Source organism: Onychostruthus taczanowskii, unplaced genomic scaffold, assembly GCF_017590055.1.
Source record: "Onychostruthus taczanowskii isolate IOZ18803 unplaced genomic scaffold, ASM1759005v1 scaffold82, whole genome shotgun sequence".
Lineage (NCBI taxonomy): Eukaryota > Metazoa > Chordata > Aves > Passeriformes > Passeridae > Onychostruthus > Onychostruthus taczanowskii.
Window position 1 is genome coordinate 3,945,660 of NW_024506112.1, and position 21,306 is coordinate 3,966,965.

Here is a 21,306-nt window from a genome sequence, read left to right on the forward strand (position 1 = left end):
TTGAATTTTATTTCAGTGATTTAACAAGTTCTGTTGGATTTTGGATTGGTATCAAAACACAGAATCTGCAAGCTGGATAGGAAGGATTCATATGAAAGGCAATTTAAATGTTCAGATTAAGAAGTACAAGAAGGAAAAAAAAAGACTATAAATGCTGACAATACCCTAAGACGTAGGATTGAACAGATTTAAAACAGTGCTGAGTAAAAAAGTCAACCCCAAATCTCTAACTGGTATGCTAATATATATTATGTAGTTAAGCATTAGGAAAATTAATAAAACTTGAGCCTTCCAACTTATTGAATACCTTTCTTCTGTGCATAAATGGGATCTTCTTATGAATTCCAAAGAGGGGAAAAGAAAAAGATCAGTGATGTTTGTAGAATGAAAATAAAAAATAATACAGAACATTTGACAACATCAACGGAAGTGTAATGTTTAAATAAAGTCTGAAAAACAGAAAAGAAACAAATTAAGCAGAGAACATCCAAAAGGAAAGAAACAGCTTGAAAATGAGAAAGGAAAAAGAAAAAAAAGAAACCTTTTCAGCCTAAAGCCTTGTTAGTAGGTTTTGCAGGGAATCAACATGCAGGCAGGAGACCAGCAGCGGTGTCACCACCTCCCCAACACAGACTTTCTCCTACATCGTTGCTGCTGCTTTGATAAGGCTAATCACTTCCCAAAAACATCCCCACCCTGGCCATATGGGGTGTGCCTGTGTGATGATGCCTCTTTTGTTAAAAGGGCCAAACGAATTGCTCCAGTTCTCTGCCAGAGTAGCTCAGTGTCCCAGCCATGTCTGCTGCTCCTACCAGCATCTGTGCCACCCGCTGCACGCCCGCATTTGTCCAAACGCTCCAGCAGCTCTCAGTCAGCAAATTCAAACGCCACCACCATGCAGGGTACTGCATTTTAAAATCAGCTGTTTGAGGGCAAGACGAGTGCAGCTCTTGGTGCCCAGGCACAACTGCACCATGGCACATGCTCTGGGGATACTGGGCATCTAATGCATGCTGCTAGGTTGGTCCAGAGGCAGAGCACACCGATGTGCCGTAATGCAGCTCACAGGAAAAATGCTTTGGGCATGGAAACCACCACATCTGACCAAACCATAGAGAGAATAATAAATACAAAGATCACATTAAAATGCCACTCTGTCACCAACTCACAGAAATTAAGTACGCACTGCAGCCCAGCCTTGCTGGTTTGGAGGAAGAACAAACACAAACCACTGGGAAAACCCCTCCATTTCTCTCCCAGCTACAAATCAACTCATTGGCAAGCTAAGACACTCTCATCAGGCAGGACCATGAAGGTCTGTATCAAGATATTGGTAAGTAACAGACCTAAGGACAAGACCCTTGCTTTTGCTCTATCAGTCTGTTAGTTGCTGCTGAGCTGGCTCCAGGCCAGTTTACTGCACAGAGATGTGGCAAATGTCACATACTACTGTTCACAGCAGAACCAGGTTATGATTGGCAGGAGGTGTCTGACTTGGGAATTCTCTTTAGGTTGGAACTACAGCACTGTATTAGGAAGCTGTTTTCCAACAAAGGAATAAATGCTGTAGCTAATGGCTCTGACAGTGGCTTTTTTTGTGAGAAGGCTGAGAGCTACATTGTTGAAGGCAATACAAAAAAATTTGTAGATAATTTAGGAGTGTCTTCATGCCAAATCATGGTAAGGATGCATACAAAGCAAGCAGTGCATTTGTGTCAAATTGTTTATTGCATTATTGTACCCTTTTAATTAGCAGTTTAGTTTATTCAATCAAATGCATGAGGCCAGAAATGTTGCTAATTAAAACAAAACAGAACTCTGACTGTATGCTCGCTAGGTAGAGGTATTTGCAGCTCCTGTTGCTAAGTGATATGTTTGATGCACAAACTTACAGCACATGAACTAACATTTGCCCAAGACATTTTTGTCTGGATCAGATTATATTGCAACTACCACAGCAAAGAGGAAAGAGAAAGTACAGCAAGAGGAAACTATCAGAGATAAGGAAACTTGACCTATCATGTTCTCTCATTTTTGAAGTGAGTGAAACCAAAAGGCCAATACAGGCCAGCAGGGACATATGGGATAAAGGGCATTACGATATTTAGGCTTTTTTCACAGTAAGCTTACACAGAAACTGCCTACAACAAATTGATCAAATCCCCATGATGTGTTTCCTTAGGGGGAAAAAAACAGTGAGGGGGCAGGGAAAAAAAAAAAGGAACACATGCTGTTGAGCATCCTGCTCATGGCTAGATGTAACATACATGACTCAGAATTAAAAATAATAATAAATAAAAAAGGGCTCACAAGAACACCATGCAGTGAAGTCAGGCAATACTAATGGGGTTTTGTTTTGAAGGAAGGAATGATAGGGGAAAACAGAAGGCAAGAAAATGTAAAAGAAGGTAACAAATGAATGATCAGTGCAAACCATAGTGATGGGACCATTCTCACTACTTGTGGGAACCCAGGTCAGGGCATGTTCAAACTGCAAGGAGAGAAAGGAAATCAGCAGCGAGCCCTGAGAACTATTGATGATCTTAAAATAACAATGATTTTTAAGAATCATTCCATAAAACAAAATGCATCTGCTGTTGCAGATATCAGCCATTTTCTTCTATTGGAAATACTTCTAAAAAAAAAAAATCAGCCAGTAAACAGGTCTGGTCCTCCAAGGAAGCTGGACAGAAATTACTGAGGAAGAACAGTGGAAATATTGAGCCGCTACAAGACTGTCAGCAGACAGTCCTTACAGAAACAGTTTTGATTAAGCTGGTAATCATCTGGTCTGTTTCACTGTGAACACAAATGAAACACATCTTGTACTTCTCTTCCCCAAAAGGCAAGGCTTTCAAAAAACAAAACAAAACCAAAACAAGAAAGAAAAAAAAAAAAAAAAAAAAGAGGGAACTCAAGAGAAAGAGAATTTTTGTTTGCTGTACAGATAAGAAATCAGAACCCACTAAGAAATCATTACAGACATCAGCTTGTATTTAAATTTAAATCAACCTCAAATTTACTTCTGAATCCTTCAGTCTCTTCCAAGTGTACAATCCCCATGAGCCTAACATGTCCAATGGGCTGTAGGTAAAAGTGTGAGCCCACAGCAAGCTGCAGCACCAGTGCCACAGAGTCCATTTTTACAGCTTCATTTTTATTGCCCATTTTTATAGCTAAGGGGATTGATTACCTGGGAAAGCAGACATGAACATATGCCAGCTCTGGTTTTTAGCTACACATTTAGCTACATTTAGTGCTAAAGACAACTACATTTCTACTATCCTCCTTACCAAAATGTTTTACACAGAAAAATCATTCATACAAAAAAGCCTGAGAGCAGATTTAGGTAACTGTATTAGTGGTACAGCAGTAGGAATGGTTTAGTTATTCCTCAGCTGGAAGCTTTACTGCTGTTAGATATTGTTACAGAGTACACACACATGCCAGCCCAGAGGATTCCAGCCTGTCTCCCTGCTCAGACACCTGCAATGCTGCAAACTCCAAGTGTGGAGCAGTGCCATGGCAAAACTCCCAGGGAGGTGGGATGGGGGTTCACCCTCCCCTCAGAAAAAACACAGTAAATACAGAGCCCTCGTACAGCTGGAGAGGGCTGCTGTTCAAGACCCCTAACACCTCCATATTTCTGATTCTGCTTTTGAAAACATGCTCCTGAACTGTAATTGAAGATGGGAATGATGACACTTCAAAGTTTTAGAAAAAGAGTACAGGCATTGGCCTGTCTATGCCCAATGGAAGCTGACAGTACAACTTTAAAAGGAAGTATTAGGCCAAGGCTGAATTAATTCAGAAATCTTTCTCATAAAGCCCCTTAGGCATTGCAATCAGTGGGATTTCAGCCTCTGCTTAAAAGCTTTCTTGAGCCAAGGATTTTAAGCACATGGTTTGTTGCTACCGTATTTAACTTGACACAGTTTTTACTCATCGTATGCCTCCACACAATTTCACACGCTACTTTAATTACACAGTAGTGACTTATTTAAATTTCATGAGATAAAAAAAGTGGGCACAATATTCAAACAGGTGTTTTCTGCTGTTCACTGATTACCAGTTTCAATAATTCAGTCTTTGTCCCAAGTCCTGCAAGATAATTGTTCATGTCCACACTCTGTGGCCGATGCAGAACAGGGAATTCCACCTGGTTTTTCAGAATAAAATCGAAGTACTATCATCTATACCAGTCTTCTCCATCACAAAGGAAACATTTTGCAAAATCTTTGTGATCTAGCTTCCTGTTCCAAAGATTAAAAATAAATACTTTGAAAGAGAATTTTAATTATTAATTACAACTTCATTATATATTTGTCTTAACTGAAAGTTCTCCATTCTCCTAGTTCATTCATTCTGCCTAAAACCATCCTGAGAATATTCACTAGTGTTAGATTTTTCTAGGTTCTTCTTTTTTAAAATAATTTCTTAGTATTTCTGTCCTTTTCATATATTATTTTTGTTAGATAGATTATCTATGGTTACTTTTCATAGTTTTTTTTAAAACACTGAAAGCATTCAGAGTAAGAATGTCAGGGATACATGGGATTTTTTTCAGCTTTTCTCAATTGAGAAGGGACATTTTAGACAGCTACTATTTGTTCTTGCAGAGCCTAACAGAAAATTATGTCAAAGAAAATAAACTGACTTTTAAGAATCTACAAGTTTTAAGATACAAAGTACCACTTACAGTCAAACCAACACGTACAGGGCAACTAATCATCATATAAACTTCAACCCAAAGGATGACAGAACTGACCATTTCTCTCTTGGCAGAAACACCAGGTTAAAACATTCTCTATCTGTGTTTACATGCTTATTTTTAATGATTCTATTGCTCATGAAAGCCTTTTGGACACTCAAGTGCATCAAAAGAAGTGACTAAAGAAATCTCTCAAGTACAAGCCTTCCAAAGTCACAGTAGCAACATTTTGGGAAGGAGCTCTGCAGGAAGCATATTTCATTGACATAATGAAACTCACCATGAGAATACCTGTGATCTTTTGCATGAAATCATCTGATCCCTTCACGACAACATAACCCAGATTTCATGGAGGGAAATGCAGGTTTTTTAACCAGAAGAATGAGATAAAGAAATTATTTAGATCAGGGAAGAGCCATTAATTCTTTTTGAAGCATAATGGAAGCAATTCCATTGGAGTCTAGCATGACAGTTGCTTTCAGTGGCATAGAACTCAACTGGGACTCAGAAAATGGTTTCACGGTTAGTAAATAAATCTTTTAAAGTAATTCCAAGGCAAACAATCTCAACCAAGGGTAGAGGCTCTTACCATCAAATCCATCTTCCTCTGTTCCCAGTTCATCATCTGAGCAGATGTTCAGCACGTTTACCAGCATCTCTGTCACTAAAATGGAAAACAAGTGCAAAATGTTGATATTAAGCTTCCCTGGCTGTCAGAGAGCCAACTCCAGCTGTAGTAGTGAGAATAAAAATTCAGCGCAATAACGGCACCCACTTTTTAAACAACAGGACCTGTAGTATTAGAAGCTGAAAGTGCCCTGTGTAGCTAATAAAAAGTATAAGTTTCCACAAATATTTTTCCAAATGTAATGAACACAACAAACAGACTTTAAAAAATCTGCTAATGATCTCTCTTTTTGCAACTGTCAGTGATATAGGTAACATTTGTTTTCTCCCCCTCAACACATTTTTTGCTTTTCACTCAACATGGATAACAAAGTGACGCCTCTCCTCTTGCTCCTAAACGGCAATAGGATTTGATTTCCCTGCCCAGCGAATGGGAACACAATTCCAGTGGAAAAAGGTACAACAAGAGGCATCATAGAGTATTTCTTTATTTATCCAGGTTTTGGACACTACTTCAAGTTCAACAAAGCATTAACTTTTGTAAGATGTCCTCGGTGTCCCTCGAATTCAAGGGACAAATACAAATAGACCAGACAGTGTACATTCCTTAGAGGTGGAACTATTCTATTTTCAACAGATACATAATTCTTGGAGAATTTAGACCATATTCAGCTTGCTTACTTTGCAACTTGGGCATGAAAGGGTCAGCCAGAGGCTGTCCCTACCCTGGTCTCATTTCTTTCCAGAGAGACAAACTGAGAGACACTAACCAGAGAGCATACAGAGTAAGAACAGTGAAAAAAAGAACCCCAGCTAAAACCAAAACCAACAAAATGCAACTTAGAGAACAAAAAGGCCAAAGTTATGACATAAAATGTGAAGCAATTAGCAGATTAAAAAAAACTTCACTACAGCTACATGTAGTAAGCAACATTAAAAGTGTTACTAGGCTTGTCTAGACTTGTACTAGCTACACAGGTTGAAACTCTACATTTTTTAGTCAAGTAGTTATTAAAATCCTCTTCTCTAACTACTATGAAGGCTTGGAAAATTAGAAGGGTGGGACAAAGCTAGATTTTTTCCTACTTTAGTGAAGGATTTAATATTTTCCTCTGACAGTATTAGTGGAAAAACTTTCCACATTAACAACAACCAGTGAAGCTAACAGCTTCCTACCTTGGTTGGCCTTTGAGGGAAAAATCTATATTAAAAAAAAGGAAATAAATAACAAGTTGTGTAGAACACCAACTCTTACATCCTTGAATATTGCTTTGCATAGAAAGGAAAATACTGATTTCACTTCTTTGGGCTCTAAAATTCCCAATAAATTGTTAAGTGTGACCACTGGAAGACATGAAGGAGGAAAAAACACCCCCAAGACATAAGAAGAATGAGGAACACCATGGTCTCAGAACTTCAACAATTCTGACCATGCATCCTGAAGCCCCACCTGAGCAGGTTGCTGATGGGAAGCCTCAGAAAAGTGACCTTACAGAACATCTTACAAGACTGCAATGTGTGTGGAGAACACGCCCAACCTAAAAACAGCCTGGCTGAGTTTACAGCCAAAGAAAATGAAAGTGTTTTATCTGCTTCACCAGAGTCTGCAACACGCATCAGTGAGGATTATGTAATGTCTCCATTAGTGCAAGCAGCTGCCTATTCTTTGTTAATCCCTGTTTCATTGTCTATCTGCTTTGCTCACAGAGACCTCAGGTGTCTCACCAGCAGCTTTCCTCAAACAAAAGAGCAGCTCAAAACAAAGCTGGTCATGACTGCAGGTACGAGACACAGCTGGCTGTATTTCCAGTGCCTATTAAGAGAGAGCTGTTATTCCAAGCAGCTTTTAAGAGTTTATTAGAGTTTTCTGGCAGTAATTGCTGTTGCAGCAATACTCTATAATGGATGGATCAAAGCAAGCTTCATCTCGGGCACTGAATAAATGACTTGGGGTTTAGGCAGTTTGTATTTTGTATTAATTTAATATGCTAGACCAAAGTGTTTTCATGCCTTTTGTGTGCTTGCCATTCACAACATGAAGCTGCATTTAGGCAACATCAAGAGCATCAGGTTTCAATAAAATATCATTTGTGTTCTTTAGACTCTTCTTGCCAGCGATGAGGCACCACATGGCCTGTGTAGAGAAGGGGCTGAAGAGCAAGTTTTCCTTCCTACTGGCATCCCTCTACTCTCTCCAGGAACAGTAAGCCAGACCGGCTCTTAATATCACCAGCTCTGTGTTTGCTGATGAAAAAGCAACCCACCCATAAAGGTAATGTGAGTGAAGATGTAACCCCAGGTAGTGAAGTCTGTTGAGACAACCATTCAGCAGTAAGCGATATCCAAGGGAATGTTCAAGAGCTTATAACACAAAAACAAACCAGAATTTTGTTTAGTGAATGCACCTCTGGCCTGCAATGCCATAAAATCTATTTCTGCAGCAGAAACATAATGGCATCATCACCTGGAAAGAGTAGAAATTATAAAAAAATATGAGAAGTGTGATTAACCACTGGTAATTGCTTGCCCCTCTCAGCCCCATTTCTACAACTTTGTCCTCAAAAGCAAGATATCTGTCTTCAAATTATTCTTGCCCTTTAAAATAAATGAGGCCACATGCACAGTGACTAAGAAACCATTTTGCAGTTTTTATGAACAGAACTGATTTACATACATACCCTTCTCACCAACAAATGGCAAGGACCAGGTGAACACATCCATGAAGTTTGGAAGCCAGTATGGATGAGGGGAGCAGTTGAACTGCCTGATATTCATAACATTGTTCTCATATTTCAATACTGCAGCTAGAAGGAAGAAAGAAAAGAAACAGAAGAGACATCAGCCATGTGTGTGACTGGCTACCAGTCCAGGAATGCTGACAGCATGCACAGCCCACAGAGCTGCCCACCAGCTTCCACCCACTTGATCCAGTGGCACCACCTGAATGCCAGTTGTAGTAGGATAAAGCCTCACTGAAGTGGAAAGCTGTTTTCAGTCTGAAAGCAGTGTCAACAGCTTTCCCTGCCACTAAGATGGGCTGGTAAGTGAATTAATATCTCTGAGCAGCCAAGAACGCGAGCTCTGGGATCCGCCACCAGTGAGGAATGAAGCAGAGCATTCAGAGCCCCCATTTCACACAGTTATCTGAGCTCCTCACAACCATGCTTTGGAGATAACAGAAAAAAGCATTTATGACTCAGAGTCTGAACACTGCTCTTCTGATGGACATTTTCAACATATTTCATTCACAGTACTGTACCTGAGATGACATTTGCTTCTCATGTTATGCAAACTCTAGGCACACAAAAATGTGCTCCCTTGTAATATGAATCAATACTAATACAATTTGTCTTACACCATTTAGCATTCTCATCATTCTTATCAACACACAAACACACAGACTATGTCTGTTCACAGGCAGAAATACAGATATTTATGCCACACCCACTTTTTAAAGCACTGCACCAAGTTCAGTGTTAACTTTTGTTAATGGACTTCAGGCTCATATCTGAAATGGTAATCCGAAAAATTTTGTAATTTTGAGATTATCACCAAAGTGACTTGAAGACATGAAATTCTTTAAACAATGCAGTTACAGGAGACTGCACGCAGGATATTTAATCAACACAAGCAACAAAAACAGTCAACAAAAGGTGTTTCATGCTATGCTTTCCCCTTTCCCCCAGCCTTCCCACTTCTGTCTCCCCAGGGAGGAATGTAGTTCCAGGGACTGGCTATCACTTAATAACCAGCAGTAAAATAGCACAACTGCAATGTGAGGCAGCATTGTAGGAAATGCAGTGTTGGTTGAAGGGGCTGAACAATTCCTTCTGATTATTTCTCTCTTTTCACTGTGTGTCAATCAAAGAAGAAACCTTTTTTCACACACTAGGCTGTTGCTTCAGGCTGTGAAAAATATTTAATAGGATGTTAAATGTATTCCATTTTGTGCTCATTGACAGAGTCCAGAGTGACCTGGGAGTTTCTGAAACATCCTCACTGACAGACACAGAAAGCAGCAATAAAGTGAACTTTTTCCAGGCAGACACCCTCCATTTAAATAAACCACATTTGACTCTTGCCCATCCCAGTCTGACAACTGGCAGTCAATCTGCTCCTCAGTAGAAGAAAAAAGTGGCTTAATACTGCTATTAACAAAAATGAGAAAACTAGTGTCAATGCTCTGAATATTTCCAAGAGATTTTGGCTGAAATCACATGCAGCAGATCAAAATTCATTCTTCTTCTATTACTGTGACACAACTGCATAATAAAAATAAATAGTTTGTGGCTTTACAGAAAAAATGAGTCAAAACCACACAAAAAGAACCACTTAATGGTTGTACAGATTCATTTAGAAGGACTAAAACTTCAAATTCATCATCTTAGTGAACTGAGGTAGTTCCCCTTCCCACTACTTCTTCAATTCATCTACTAAGTCTATTTCTAAATTCTGTAAAATTTGAATAAAAAATAATTTTTACAAGAACTTTTAAAACTGGCCTCTGAAAAAGCCTGAACCCTATAAAAAACAGTTGCAAAACATAAAATTAAATAAAAATGGGTTTTAGTTGGGTTGTTTCCTTTGAAAGGTAGATAATTTAAGATTACTATAATAAAAAAATCCTCACAACACCTTATTAATTTATATATCTGAATATCTTACAAAAGTTACAATAATAGTATTTAAAAAATTCTCCCCTGTAAATGACCTGTGCATTTCCTCAAGAAATTATTTCAAAATAACTTTACACAGGGTAATAACAGAGAAGCCTTCTAAAATAACCCTCCTCTTAAAAGAATAAAAGAGGGTAGTTTACCAGTATCACAAATACTTTTTGGCATTTTCAATTAAAAATCTGTAATTTACAAGCACAATGCACACAAAATATTTTAGGTTAGGTAAGTAATGAAGATGATATTTAACATGAAGCAAATCAGCTCTCGTTATGAATGTACAGTTCTGATTATTACTTAGTAGTCAGAAGAGGAAAACTTTGCCTGGATCAAGTAGAAAATCAGATTCTCAGGTAACAGCAGGACTTTCCCTGAGCTTATCTGCCTCTGTGCTTTCTTCTGGTCATAGATTTCTTTTTCCTCTCTGTTGGCTCAGAAAAGATTGGGGGTTTCAACTCTGCTTCATTCCTTAGTCCATGTCAGTTGGATGCCTAAGAAGCTACAGGAGAGCCAGCAGCCCTGAAAGAGCACAGCTTTTGAAGGTTACAAGGGTGGAGGTCACACAGTCGCTGATGGAGGAGACAGAAGTGGGATGGGTTCCTTTGGTAATGAAATCCATAACAGAGGAAAACCTGACTCTAGCCAACATTTGCTTATTATTCCAGGCTGCAACCCCAATACTTTTCTTTCCAAACACAGACAGATGCTAGCAGACCAAGCCATCAGCCATTATCCTGTATAATCACCAACCAGAGCAAGAATCTTATTTTATTATTCTTAACAGATACACACACTTTAACCTAATTTTGGTACTTGCTGTTGCAAATAAGTTTTAAAAGCTAATGTTTTGTAAAGCGAAGATGTGCAGATAGCCCAAATGACATTACATTCTTTCCAATGCTAGTAAACTGAGATATTGGATGCTGAAATCACACCAGAGTGAAATGAAACACTAATGCAGCAGGCAAAGGGAATTTGTACCGTTTAGCTCGAAGCATTTAACACAGCTACCCAAAGGCTGGAAATATGGGTGTTGAAGCTGTGCAGGTAAGAAACCTCCTTCCTTTGGCTACAAATGGAGACAGCCCTTCTAATCTTTTCAGGGCTAGATACAGCAGCTAGTGCTGCACCTCCTAAGTCTCCCTCAGTTAAAGATGAGCCTGGAACAATTCTGTCACACCTATCACATCTGGACCGGAGTGGATGTCTCAGACCCTCTGGCATCTCAAATGGGGCTTTAAAAGATTATATATGTGGAGGTAGGTTAAGGCCTGAAGCCATGAGAACAACATTAAACTGTGTGACAGACAGCTCAGAATTTCTCAAAGACATAACATATCCTGCTTCATGATCTGCCAAATCATTTTTCAAGGTAAATTAATAACATTTCCATCATAAAAAAACAATCAGAGGAAAAAAATAATGAGCTTGGTAGAAATACTAGCCCAGAATATGTTTAGATGAAGAACCTAAAAATATTTCTAGCAAACAATTTAACTAATTTTCTTGTAATTTTATTTCCAAAAATTCATTCTGCATTTAGAAAATGAATCAGTGAAAAGTCCCTCAAATTCTTCACACCTAAGAAAGAATTTCAATTTCTGATTTAATGCCAAATTAACTTCAGCATTGACTGTGCAACTGGGAACAATGCATTCTCAAGGAGAGTTGCTAAGTAACCACAGCATTTTCTGCCCAAGTCAGGTCAGGGATAAGGGTTACTAAAATGAGTTTAAATATTATCAAAGGACAAAAATTATTTACTATAAAAGGCAACGGTCTAAATAATCCAGCACAGAAGTGACAATAATTGTAGGTGGAAATATCTTCCCTTATAAAATTTTAAAGATTTTTATTTTACACGTGCAACTGCATCTTTCAAAGAAACAGCCAAGTAACATTCAAGATTTAATCAACAGACTGCAAAAATCACTTTTGGCAAACTTCTCTGCATCAGCAATGAGATGGCCTAGATACCCTGACAACTCTTCCTTAAAAGCTTTTGTTTCCGTGACAAGAACTCATCACAGCAGCTGAGATAAGGCATTAAAGAAAACTCATAGGGCAAACAGAGGCTACATCTCTCTTCTTCCCCTCCAAGTGCTAACATTTCTCACAGATCATCCTTGCCTTCCAGGTATACTACTCTGTCTTTTTCTGGGTGAAAATAATTTTCCCATTAGATCCATCTAGATCAGGTACACTACGGTATACTTCATGCTGATACTTTACACACACTTCACTGACACATAACTTACATACAATAACAGGCATACAGATTTACAGATGGTTTTCTACTATCCCAAACATTCCTGCATATTGACTTTCTTTTCCTGCTTTTCCTTTTGGAAACAACACACGTATGTTGCAGCACATTGGAAGAAACTTCATGCTGGGGATTTTTTTGATAGCTTTGGATTCTCTGGTCGTTCTCTCTCCACTATAAAACCTAATGTTTTAAAAGTGTTCAAAAGATAACAGTCTGTCTTTAAACAGCAAGTTAAAATTGCTCACTCAGCCAAAAAGCACGCACTTACATCAAAGTGACAGCCAGACATGAAAATGCCAGTATTAGCAGTGTTTTACAAGTAGCTTTTCTGCCTCTATAGAACTTCTATGGAATCTTTCACTTGATTTTTATTTTTTAGTTTTCTTGGGGGGGTGTCCATAAACAGCATTACAGCAAGCCCTAATTAAGGCATTAAGAAATACTGAATGCAGGAATGAAAGTTTAGACACAATACAAGGCCAGATCATATCACAAGGTAATTTTTGGCACCCTCTTATTCTGCTGCTATTGAGAATTTCTCCTAGTTATAGGCACCCTGGAGCCCGGGGCAAGTCTGTACTTATACAACTTTCTCAGAGTTTCTTGATCAGCACAAATGATCTCTGAGGCCCCGAAGTCACTGGTAACTACCACAATCCAATTAACATTTATCTTCTTGCATCAGCTTTCTCTCCAGAAGCAGTAGTCTTAGAAGAAACACCAATGCACTGGTATTTCTTGTAACGAGTACTAATAATAATCTTAGAGTATCTTTATGCCTTTTAATAAAATAAATGAAAGCATAAATGTTTGAGAAAGCTGTGAAGATACTGAACAGTTGCTCAGAAGTTGCCAAAAACCACAAAAAAATTCCCTCCCTTTGCAAATGCTTTCCATTATAATGAATATGGAAGGAATTAATAACAGTAATTGAGAAGGATAATAAGGGAAAAAGGAGGACACAAGGCTCCCAGTATTGAGGAAGTTTCTGAGTCTCTGAATCACCCTCTGAAAGCCTCTCTCTGTGTCTTCCTTAACTAAAGAGGGAAGCCCTGCCAGGAGCCTCCCAATTGCCAAACCTCCCCCTGGCACCTGAAGCTCTGTGTGTGTGGCCTGGGGCTGTGACAGGAGCTGCAGCCACGTGTGACACACACAGCCTGCACGAGTGACACAGCCAGCACCAAAGGGATGAAGGGAACTCCCTTTGGTGCCAGAACCCAGCACAGCCAGAAGAGGCTCCCATGGTGGGTCAGCCCTGTGAGGCAGCCCATGCAGAGGCTCCATGGCAGCACTATTAGCAGCAGCTTTGCTGAACAGGGGCTTGTTTGGGTAGCTTATCTTCACCCATTCCTGCCAAATGTTCTTTTGCACTGAGATTCTTGCCTCCCCTACTGCCCTTTGAGGATATATCCGCTCCCAGATCTGATCCCATGTCTGCTCTCCAGCAGGGACTGAAGGAGCCTCTGGATAAAGCTGGCAAACAGGTCTACTCCTGAAGTGCTTTGAAGAAGCTCAAGAAACTACATCTGCTTTAATGGCTGTGAGAACTACCAACCTGGGGGGGAAAATGAGCATTCTTAGCCTCTTGCAGCTTTTAAAAAAATTATTTATCCTAAACAATACTGCACTTAAAAATGACCCATTTAATGCCAGTGGGAGCTGAAACCTCTCAGAAATTTATTCAGGGTGACTGTTGGCTGACAACCAGAGAAACACTGAGAATGCATACTAGACAGGAAGGTGCTCACTAGTAGGAGAATAACTCCTTTTCCAAGGACTGACAGTAACCAAACCTCCAGATGACCTGTAAAAATCAATCAGGTTCTGCACCAATGCATGATGAGTCAGCTAGAGCAACTGTCCTGACAACACCTCTGGATGGAAATATCTTCCCTTTTCTCCTGAAATCAGTCAGAAATTGTGCTCTCAGTAAATTCACTTGCTGCAAACCAAGGAAGCCAACAAGTAGCCATGTTTTGGACTCATTCTATACGATAGTGGGTTTTTGCCTTGAAGAGGGAAGCAAGCACACACTTTCAAGATAAAGATGTATGAGCAATGCAGAATGATAAACTATGCATGATGTACTTTAAATGCCAAGACACAGTGCAATCAGTCACATGAAATAATGCATCAAAACTTCTAATGAGAGAAAAGGAGGCAGATAATTTCAATGGAGATCCATTACAAAGCTGCTAAAGGTCAGCCTCTGAATTTACAAGAAGTTAAGAAGTGGCACACAGGCACTGATGTAGCATCAGTGCTGATTTGCCTGAGCTCACTCTGAGCAGGTATTGGCAGTGCACACCAACTCCAGCTGTGGCCACAGATAACCCCACAGCAAATGGTGTACAGCTTTCCATCAAAGAGGCTTTCCAACACGTGTAAGACCTGCCTGCCACAGCAGAGCATCCTAGAACAAGGGAAATGATGCTCTCTTTGGAAATGGAGATAACAGAGAGGCACTTCTCTTTACCAGCCAGACTCTGTGGTTTCAAAGTCAAGGTTTTGAACAATGTGAATCATTGCTTTCCTTTTAACATTTGCCTTAAAGACAAAGTTTCACATAATTCACCCATTGCCTTCATTGCACAGAACTGCTTCCATGCCTAAAGAGCAAAAGGAGAACACTTTCTACCACATTCCTTGTACAGACTTGTGATCACTCAGCCTTTGACCCAAAGCAGTCAGCCAGGAGAGTAAACACATTTCTCCACCAATAGCAATGATCCTACCAAGAAAATGAACACATTCCTTATTCATCCTGCACTTCTTAGGTTGTTAGCAGAGCCCCTACATCATTAACTTTTGTAAAAGTAGTTACTGACAGTTCTGCTTGAATGGTTTTGCAGAATAACATATTAATTTTTCCACAAGTTAACAGGCATATTGAGAAATCTGAGGTGTACAAACCCCATTATCTAGCAGTGAAGTGTTTCCTTCCCTTGAATAGAGTTCATGGCATAAAAGCTTTTAGATTATAAATTTTGTAAAACGATGCCTGAAGAAAGCTTTCTTTTGCAAGTTTAAAAAGAAGTATTGCTTGCTTCTTCTGCAAACAAGCATCCAGATTAAAAATATCCCTTCACAAGAGAAACTGATCTCTTTGCAAGGGAGCAACTTTCATGAATATAATTGAGAAAGAATTATTTTACTTTGTACACAGAGAAACACAAATAATTTTATCATTAGGGAGACTAGGAGAAAGTAAATAATACTACTCATTTCAAGACACAGGAGGACAGGTTTATTAGAAAAATTTATTTTTAGAAACATGATTCTTTTTTCCAGTTCATGAGAGATTTCCGGGAATGCAATAAATGAATAAATTCAGAGAAGCTGCAGAGACTTGTATTCAGTGGAGCCTTTATACAGTGACCAGTGACTCTTATTTCTGTAGTAACCTTTTTACCTTTTTGGCTATTTTTATTTAATTTTCTGCATTTCAGTGGTCAAGGATTAAAAACCCCAAAATGTAAAGGAACTCAGACATCCACCCCATGCTTTATCCACTCATGGCCTGTCATAGTTTAACTGGCTAGACAGTTTGTACATGCAAACTCCAACAATTTTATTGGAAAGAAGCAAGGAACAGATAATTAATTATAAGGAACACTAGGCTCTAAACATCTCACCCAGAGCATTTCTTAATATACTTCATTAATAGAGCTGCTTTAAGTTTTGCTTCCCGTGTAATATTTACTTAATCACTTGCAGTCAAAATACAGAAATATCCTAAGGCATATTAAAATACACCATTATGTTCAGAGGCATACATCTGCCTGTAAAAATTTAATTAGGTTTGTATTATATAATAAGTGGAATGGGCATGAACTAATAAAAGAGGAAGAAAATGGGCATTAACTGATAAATACAGGAATGAAAAGACACCAATATTCAAGTAAACAGAAGTACAGGCTACTGTACATGAACAGGAATTAAATTCTTACCTTTGTTATTGTATACATCTAGATAGTTTGGTGCTGAAAAAATTGTGATTAGCGAAGGGAAGCCTGTTGTTTGGCTTTTCCTGTACATACGATACCTAAGAAGAAAGAGAAGATACTAATTACTACCCAGTGTTGAATGGATACTTGTCACTGACCACATACAGTGCAAAAAATGCCTAGTACATGAGGGCTCTGGCTGTTAACACATGCCAAGACTGAAAAACACGCACATGAGCTATTTAAAAGCCACAGGAAAGAAGTATTCCTGCAGACTTTCTCATTAAAATTATTTGACATGCCCAGGGATCCATGCTTGAAAGCTGTGTCTCTGTCTGAAATTGAGTGAGCCAGAGGTGGGTTTTGTTGTGAATTTGCCCAGTGCCCAGGACATTGCCAGACTTCCCCTCTGGGGCATTGTGGGCGAAGCAAGCACCAGCAGTGCCTTGGAGGGTCCTGCCAAGAAGGGAAGTGGGTGCCCCCATGACCCTGCTGCTGCCTGCCCTCTCCAGGCACAGAAGCCATGGCAAGGCTAGGGGACATGGAAGGGGTGAGAAGGGAAGAGAAATGGGTCATCTGATACTTTCAGTGCTGTGTCTAATCTTATTCACTCTATCAGCCAGTTTATTGATGTCTGCATGTTTTCATTACCTAACCTTACTGCCTCATGAAAAATACAAGGCTTATTGGACCAACAAATAATCAGTCAAGCACTAAACCTGCAAGTAATTGGAAGGAAAACAACCAAACAGTACTTGGACACAAGTACACCCAACACTGCTCTTTAGTCCTCAGCTACAAGAAACCTAAGAATTTAACAAACATCTTCAAATATTGCACTGAAACTGCTGAATAGTTTCAATGAAATCTCTTCCACAAGATGTTATTTTTCACTCTTTACTGAAAAACAATACAAGAAAAATGAAATTTCATTACCCCTGCGTATTTCATGCTATGTATTTGTGGCATAGTAATAGCTTGCTTTTAATTGCATTACCATTTGGAAGTCATGACAATTCAAACATTCAGAATAGCTTTTAACATGCATAGTGAATATTGACCTTATTCCTACAATGCCACTAATTAATCTTTCATTGCTGTTCAAGTTGGCTAAAGTTTCTACCTCCAAACAAACACAATAATAATAATAATAGTTTAGGCATGATATGCAAAGCTATTCATTCAGATTCCAATCCTTCATCAATATCTCACAAGTACGGTACATTTCAAATAAAAGGAATTTTTAAAGTAATTTTTTAAAGCAGCACAAAAAATTCTACCTTTATAACGATGATAGTTTCATGGGGAACCATCAACACCACCTGATGCTTGACCTGGACTGTTTTTGCATTCAATGCCTTAGACTTCCTGAAATCATTAATGATACTCCTGCAGAAAAATTTATGTGCCTATAGAGTTCCACAATTTTTTTTTTAATGAAGTATAAAACCACTAGGCCTGAAAGTTTCAGGTAGCTGAGAAAGTCCTAGAAGATGGCAGTTCTGGCCTTTGTCAGCCAAATCACTTCTCTGGCATCATGGCAATCAGTGTGTCAAAACACTCTGGCACATTTGCAAACCTTCTTCGGAAATGAATTTATTTTTCTTTCCATGTCTGGCATTGTTTGGCATGAAAAAAATTTTGGTCATTTTCTATCAGTTAAAATCACTAAGGCTAAGTAAGTGGCATATATAAGAATTCATTAAATCTTGTAACTCACTAATAATAATGTAAAAGACATAGTAATGCCAGTGTGTATTTTTGTAGCATTAGCAAAAAGTAAGAGCTGTTGCAACTTATATATTCCAATTCATTCTCACTCATCTGCTCTTCCTTTTTGTGCTCTATCTGGGAATGGTAGGCCATTTTACATAATGATTATTATTGCCCCCTCTCCACACATACTTACCCAGCATCCTGGGCTTCATGAGCTCGGAGTATAGATAACAAGTTATTGTGCTGTAGGAATTCACATACAGCAGGGTAACTGTTAGAAAAAAAAGTAATAGCACCTGTTATGGCGTTATCAGAAGCAGCACACAGAGCTCTAGCTTTCAAAAAATGTCTCATAAAACATGCATCATTCATGAAATTAGCACCTGCTCTGCAGGCAGATTTCAGTAGAGACAACATCACCAGCAGTGTCTTTATAAATCCCACCCCATAACTGCTTGGAAAGGAATGCTAGAAACTGCAATTCATTACATAACAACAATCAGCCAATGGCTTGTCAGAAAGAAGGTACTTTCTTTTATTCATCTAAGATTTAATGTATTCCAAAAAAGCAAAATGCAATACAACAGTTACTCGTAACAGAAAACTTCACCCACTGACTACTGCATGCAGTGGCTGCTTGTGGACACCAGAAAATAAGGTGGTTAAGTGGAAAGAGAGGGAAAGAGACAGAAAGAAGAAAGGCAAATCAATCTTCAAACTGGGATGTTTGAAGGGATGTTTATCTTCCTGAACTTTATCTCCTTGATAAACAAATTATCTTTCCCCTTGGCAACTTAAAATCCTGTGACTTTTGAAACCCCAAAAATGTGTTCACTGAATATGTCTGAGCTAAACATACTGAGCAAGATAAAAAACTAAAAAATCTCAACTATACAGTATACAAAAAACTGCTGTCCTGGGCATGGTTTCACCTTAAGAGCCTACTTGCAATCAGTTAACAGCCCCATCAGTTTCTAAATTTCATGCATGAAAAAAATGAAAACTTACACACCCCTCTCCCCCAGTCTAATCCACCATCTTCCTTTAGTTTAAGAAGAGAAATGATGCTACTGGCTTCCAAACCTTCCTGAGTATTTTGAAGCTGAAATGTCATTTACAGCTAGAAGCTACAAACCCAGTGCAATGCTGTATTGCTGTTTCTGGACTTGAGCCACCTAGCATGTATTCTCAGATGCAGGTCTGGTATTTGGAATTGTCTAAAAAGACTGCCATTATAAAACAATTTCAATTCCCAAATTACGTGGGGTAACGTTTTGGCAACTGCAGTGATCTCAAATGCTGACAGGCTGCCATTCAAACCACTGGCAAATGAGAACTGATTTGCATACATTTCTTTTCATAATTAATTGTGACTAAATGCAGACTTATGGTACATTTTGTTTAGAAATTTTACATTAACTTCTGAAAACTGGGGTCTATCACAAAAATCTGATAGACAGTTGATTATGTTCATTATCAGTGCAGCTGCTCAAAATGGCTATTACATTTTTTTCCTCCATAGTATTCTTTTCATGCAGTGTTAAGTACTGCTTTTAAAGAAGACATAATGAAGTGGTAAAAAACGCTCCTAAATAGATGTGATAGGTTCTTCTTTCCATTTCAAGTACAAAAGTGGTGGGGTTTTTTATTGCTTAATTATCTTGTTCTTCATAAATCTGTGGAAAATAAGAGTTCTACTAGCAGAATTTGGCTGATTCTACAGGGCCCACACCTACAAAGGCAGAGGTGTCACACAGTGTTCCATGCAAATTTACAAAAAAAGAATCTGCCTGCCTTCTTTTCTTACAAGTGAATAGCATGGGACCTTCAGTGTGCCAGCTGCCCTATTACCCAGACCACCACAACCCATGAGCAGTCCATCAGGATATTTTATTTTGAAAATGATAAAGCAACTTGCAGGCATTTTTCTTGAGCTGTTTGTTGAAGCAGAAGCTGGGGAGCAGCAAACTTTGCATCATTTGCAGCTATTACGTATGCTACCCAGCATTTCCTTAGTATGTTTGCTTTAGATTAAACAATATTCCTTAATACAAAACTATATGTACCAAAAAGCAGGTAAAAACAAGAAGTCCTACAAAGAGCCAACAAAACAGACATTATGGCAGAAGTCATTAGAAACAAACTTTTACAGAAATGACTTCTGCTTGGAAATCTTTTTTCTAATCTTTTTTATTAAAGTGACTGACTTGCACTCAAATTCCCTACCAGTTTTTCAGAGCGCTACTCTTCCAGAAACACTCTCCTCCTTGCCCTGCTTTGCAGAGCCTAGACTGTAACTCAGATGAGCCAGAAATAAAGCAGTTGGCCAAGAGGGGAAAACAAACAAACAGAAATCCCCCACGCAACAGGCTCTTCCAGAGCAATCCAGCCTCCTGCCTTCATGTGTCATGCTGAATCACGGAGGAGCGGTGACTCACAGAGAAAACAAAACACCCCTCTGCTAAGCTAGGGAGATGTTATTCCCCGTGGAGTACGTGACTGTGATATTCCCTACTTGGGCATCTTCTTTCATTAACATGCCTCATGCATAGTTTACTAGTTCTGAGGTCTCTTTTGCATGATATCTGATTACTTCTGGCAGTTTTAAAAGAGAAGCAATACTTTGCTAACATGACTCAAAATGGCAAATGTTTTCAAATTGTTTTTCTACCAATAACTGGAAAAAGCAGATGAAATTGACAATTTTTTTAATATCCCTCATCATGCCATAAAAAGAGAGGCATAAGCACTTCTTTCAAAAGAGAGCTTTCAAATTTAGTCCGAAAGCTTCTGTATCATTACATGCACATATAAAACAGGTTTTCTGCAAAATCCATTGGCATCACACTTGAGTCTCCAAAGGCAAATGCTTTGTTGCTGTGCTGTCCTAAGCAACTCTCAGAACATCCCTGTCCACCAGCTTTTGCTTGCTCTTAGCTGTTCTGTCTGCAGAGCTGCACTGGGAAGTGGAACAGGAAACTGCATTAGAACAAATAAACACATCTTTTTTTGCAGAGTCCTTCTTTCAAAACTGGATGCTTTCCCAGGCCTGATGGAGCACACAAGCAATTCTACCAGTACATCTGGGCAGACAATGTGAGGGCAGCAAAAAGCTCCTGGTCTGGGAGAAAGAAGAGTAGAAAAGTGGCAAAAGGAATCGGTTTAAGATGCTATTACTAAAACCAAACAAACAAATAAATAATTCATACAACTGTACCTCCCACCCTGAGCTGAAAGACACTACAGTCTTCAAAAGCTTTCAGCAGATATTTCTTTAATCACTGCATACTGACAAACTTAACTTGCATGTCAAGTACATCACTGAAATCATGTGCTTGTAGGGCCAAAATTATTACTCTA

General features: G+C 38.9%; 1 protein-coding gene across 1 annotated transcript in view; it reads right to left on the bottom strand.

The window, feature by feature from the left end:
• PPP3CA (protein phosphatase 3 catalytic subunit alpha) overlaps nucleotides 1-21,306 on the bottom strand; it is a 169,738-nt gene that overhangs the window by 14,034 nt on the left and 134,398 nt on the right. The window contains exons 7-10 of the mRNA XM_041424476.1: nucleotides 18,140-18,217; nucleotides 16,234-16,328; nucleotides 8,017-8,142; nucleotides 5,301-5,375 (exon numbers count right to left, since the gene is read on the bottom strand). Coding sequence (XP_041280410.1) covers nucleotides 5,301-5,375; nucleotides 8,017-8,142; nucleotides 16,234-16,328; nucleotides 18,140-18,217 — 374 coding nt within the window. The remainder of the gene's footprint in view (nucleotides 1-5,300; nucleotides 5,376-8,016; nucleotides 8,143-16,233; nucleotides 16,329-18,139; nucleotides 18,218-21,306) is intronic.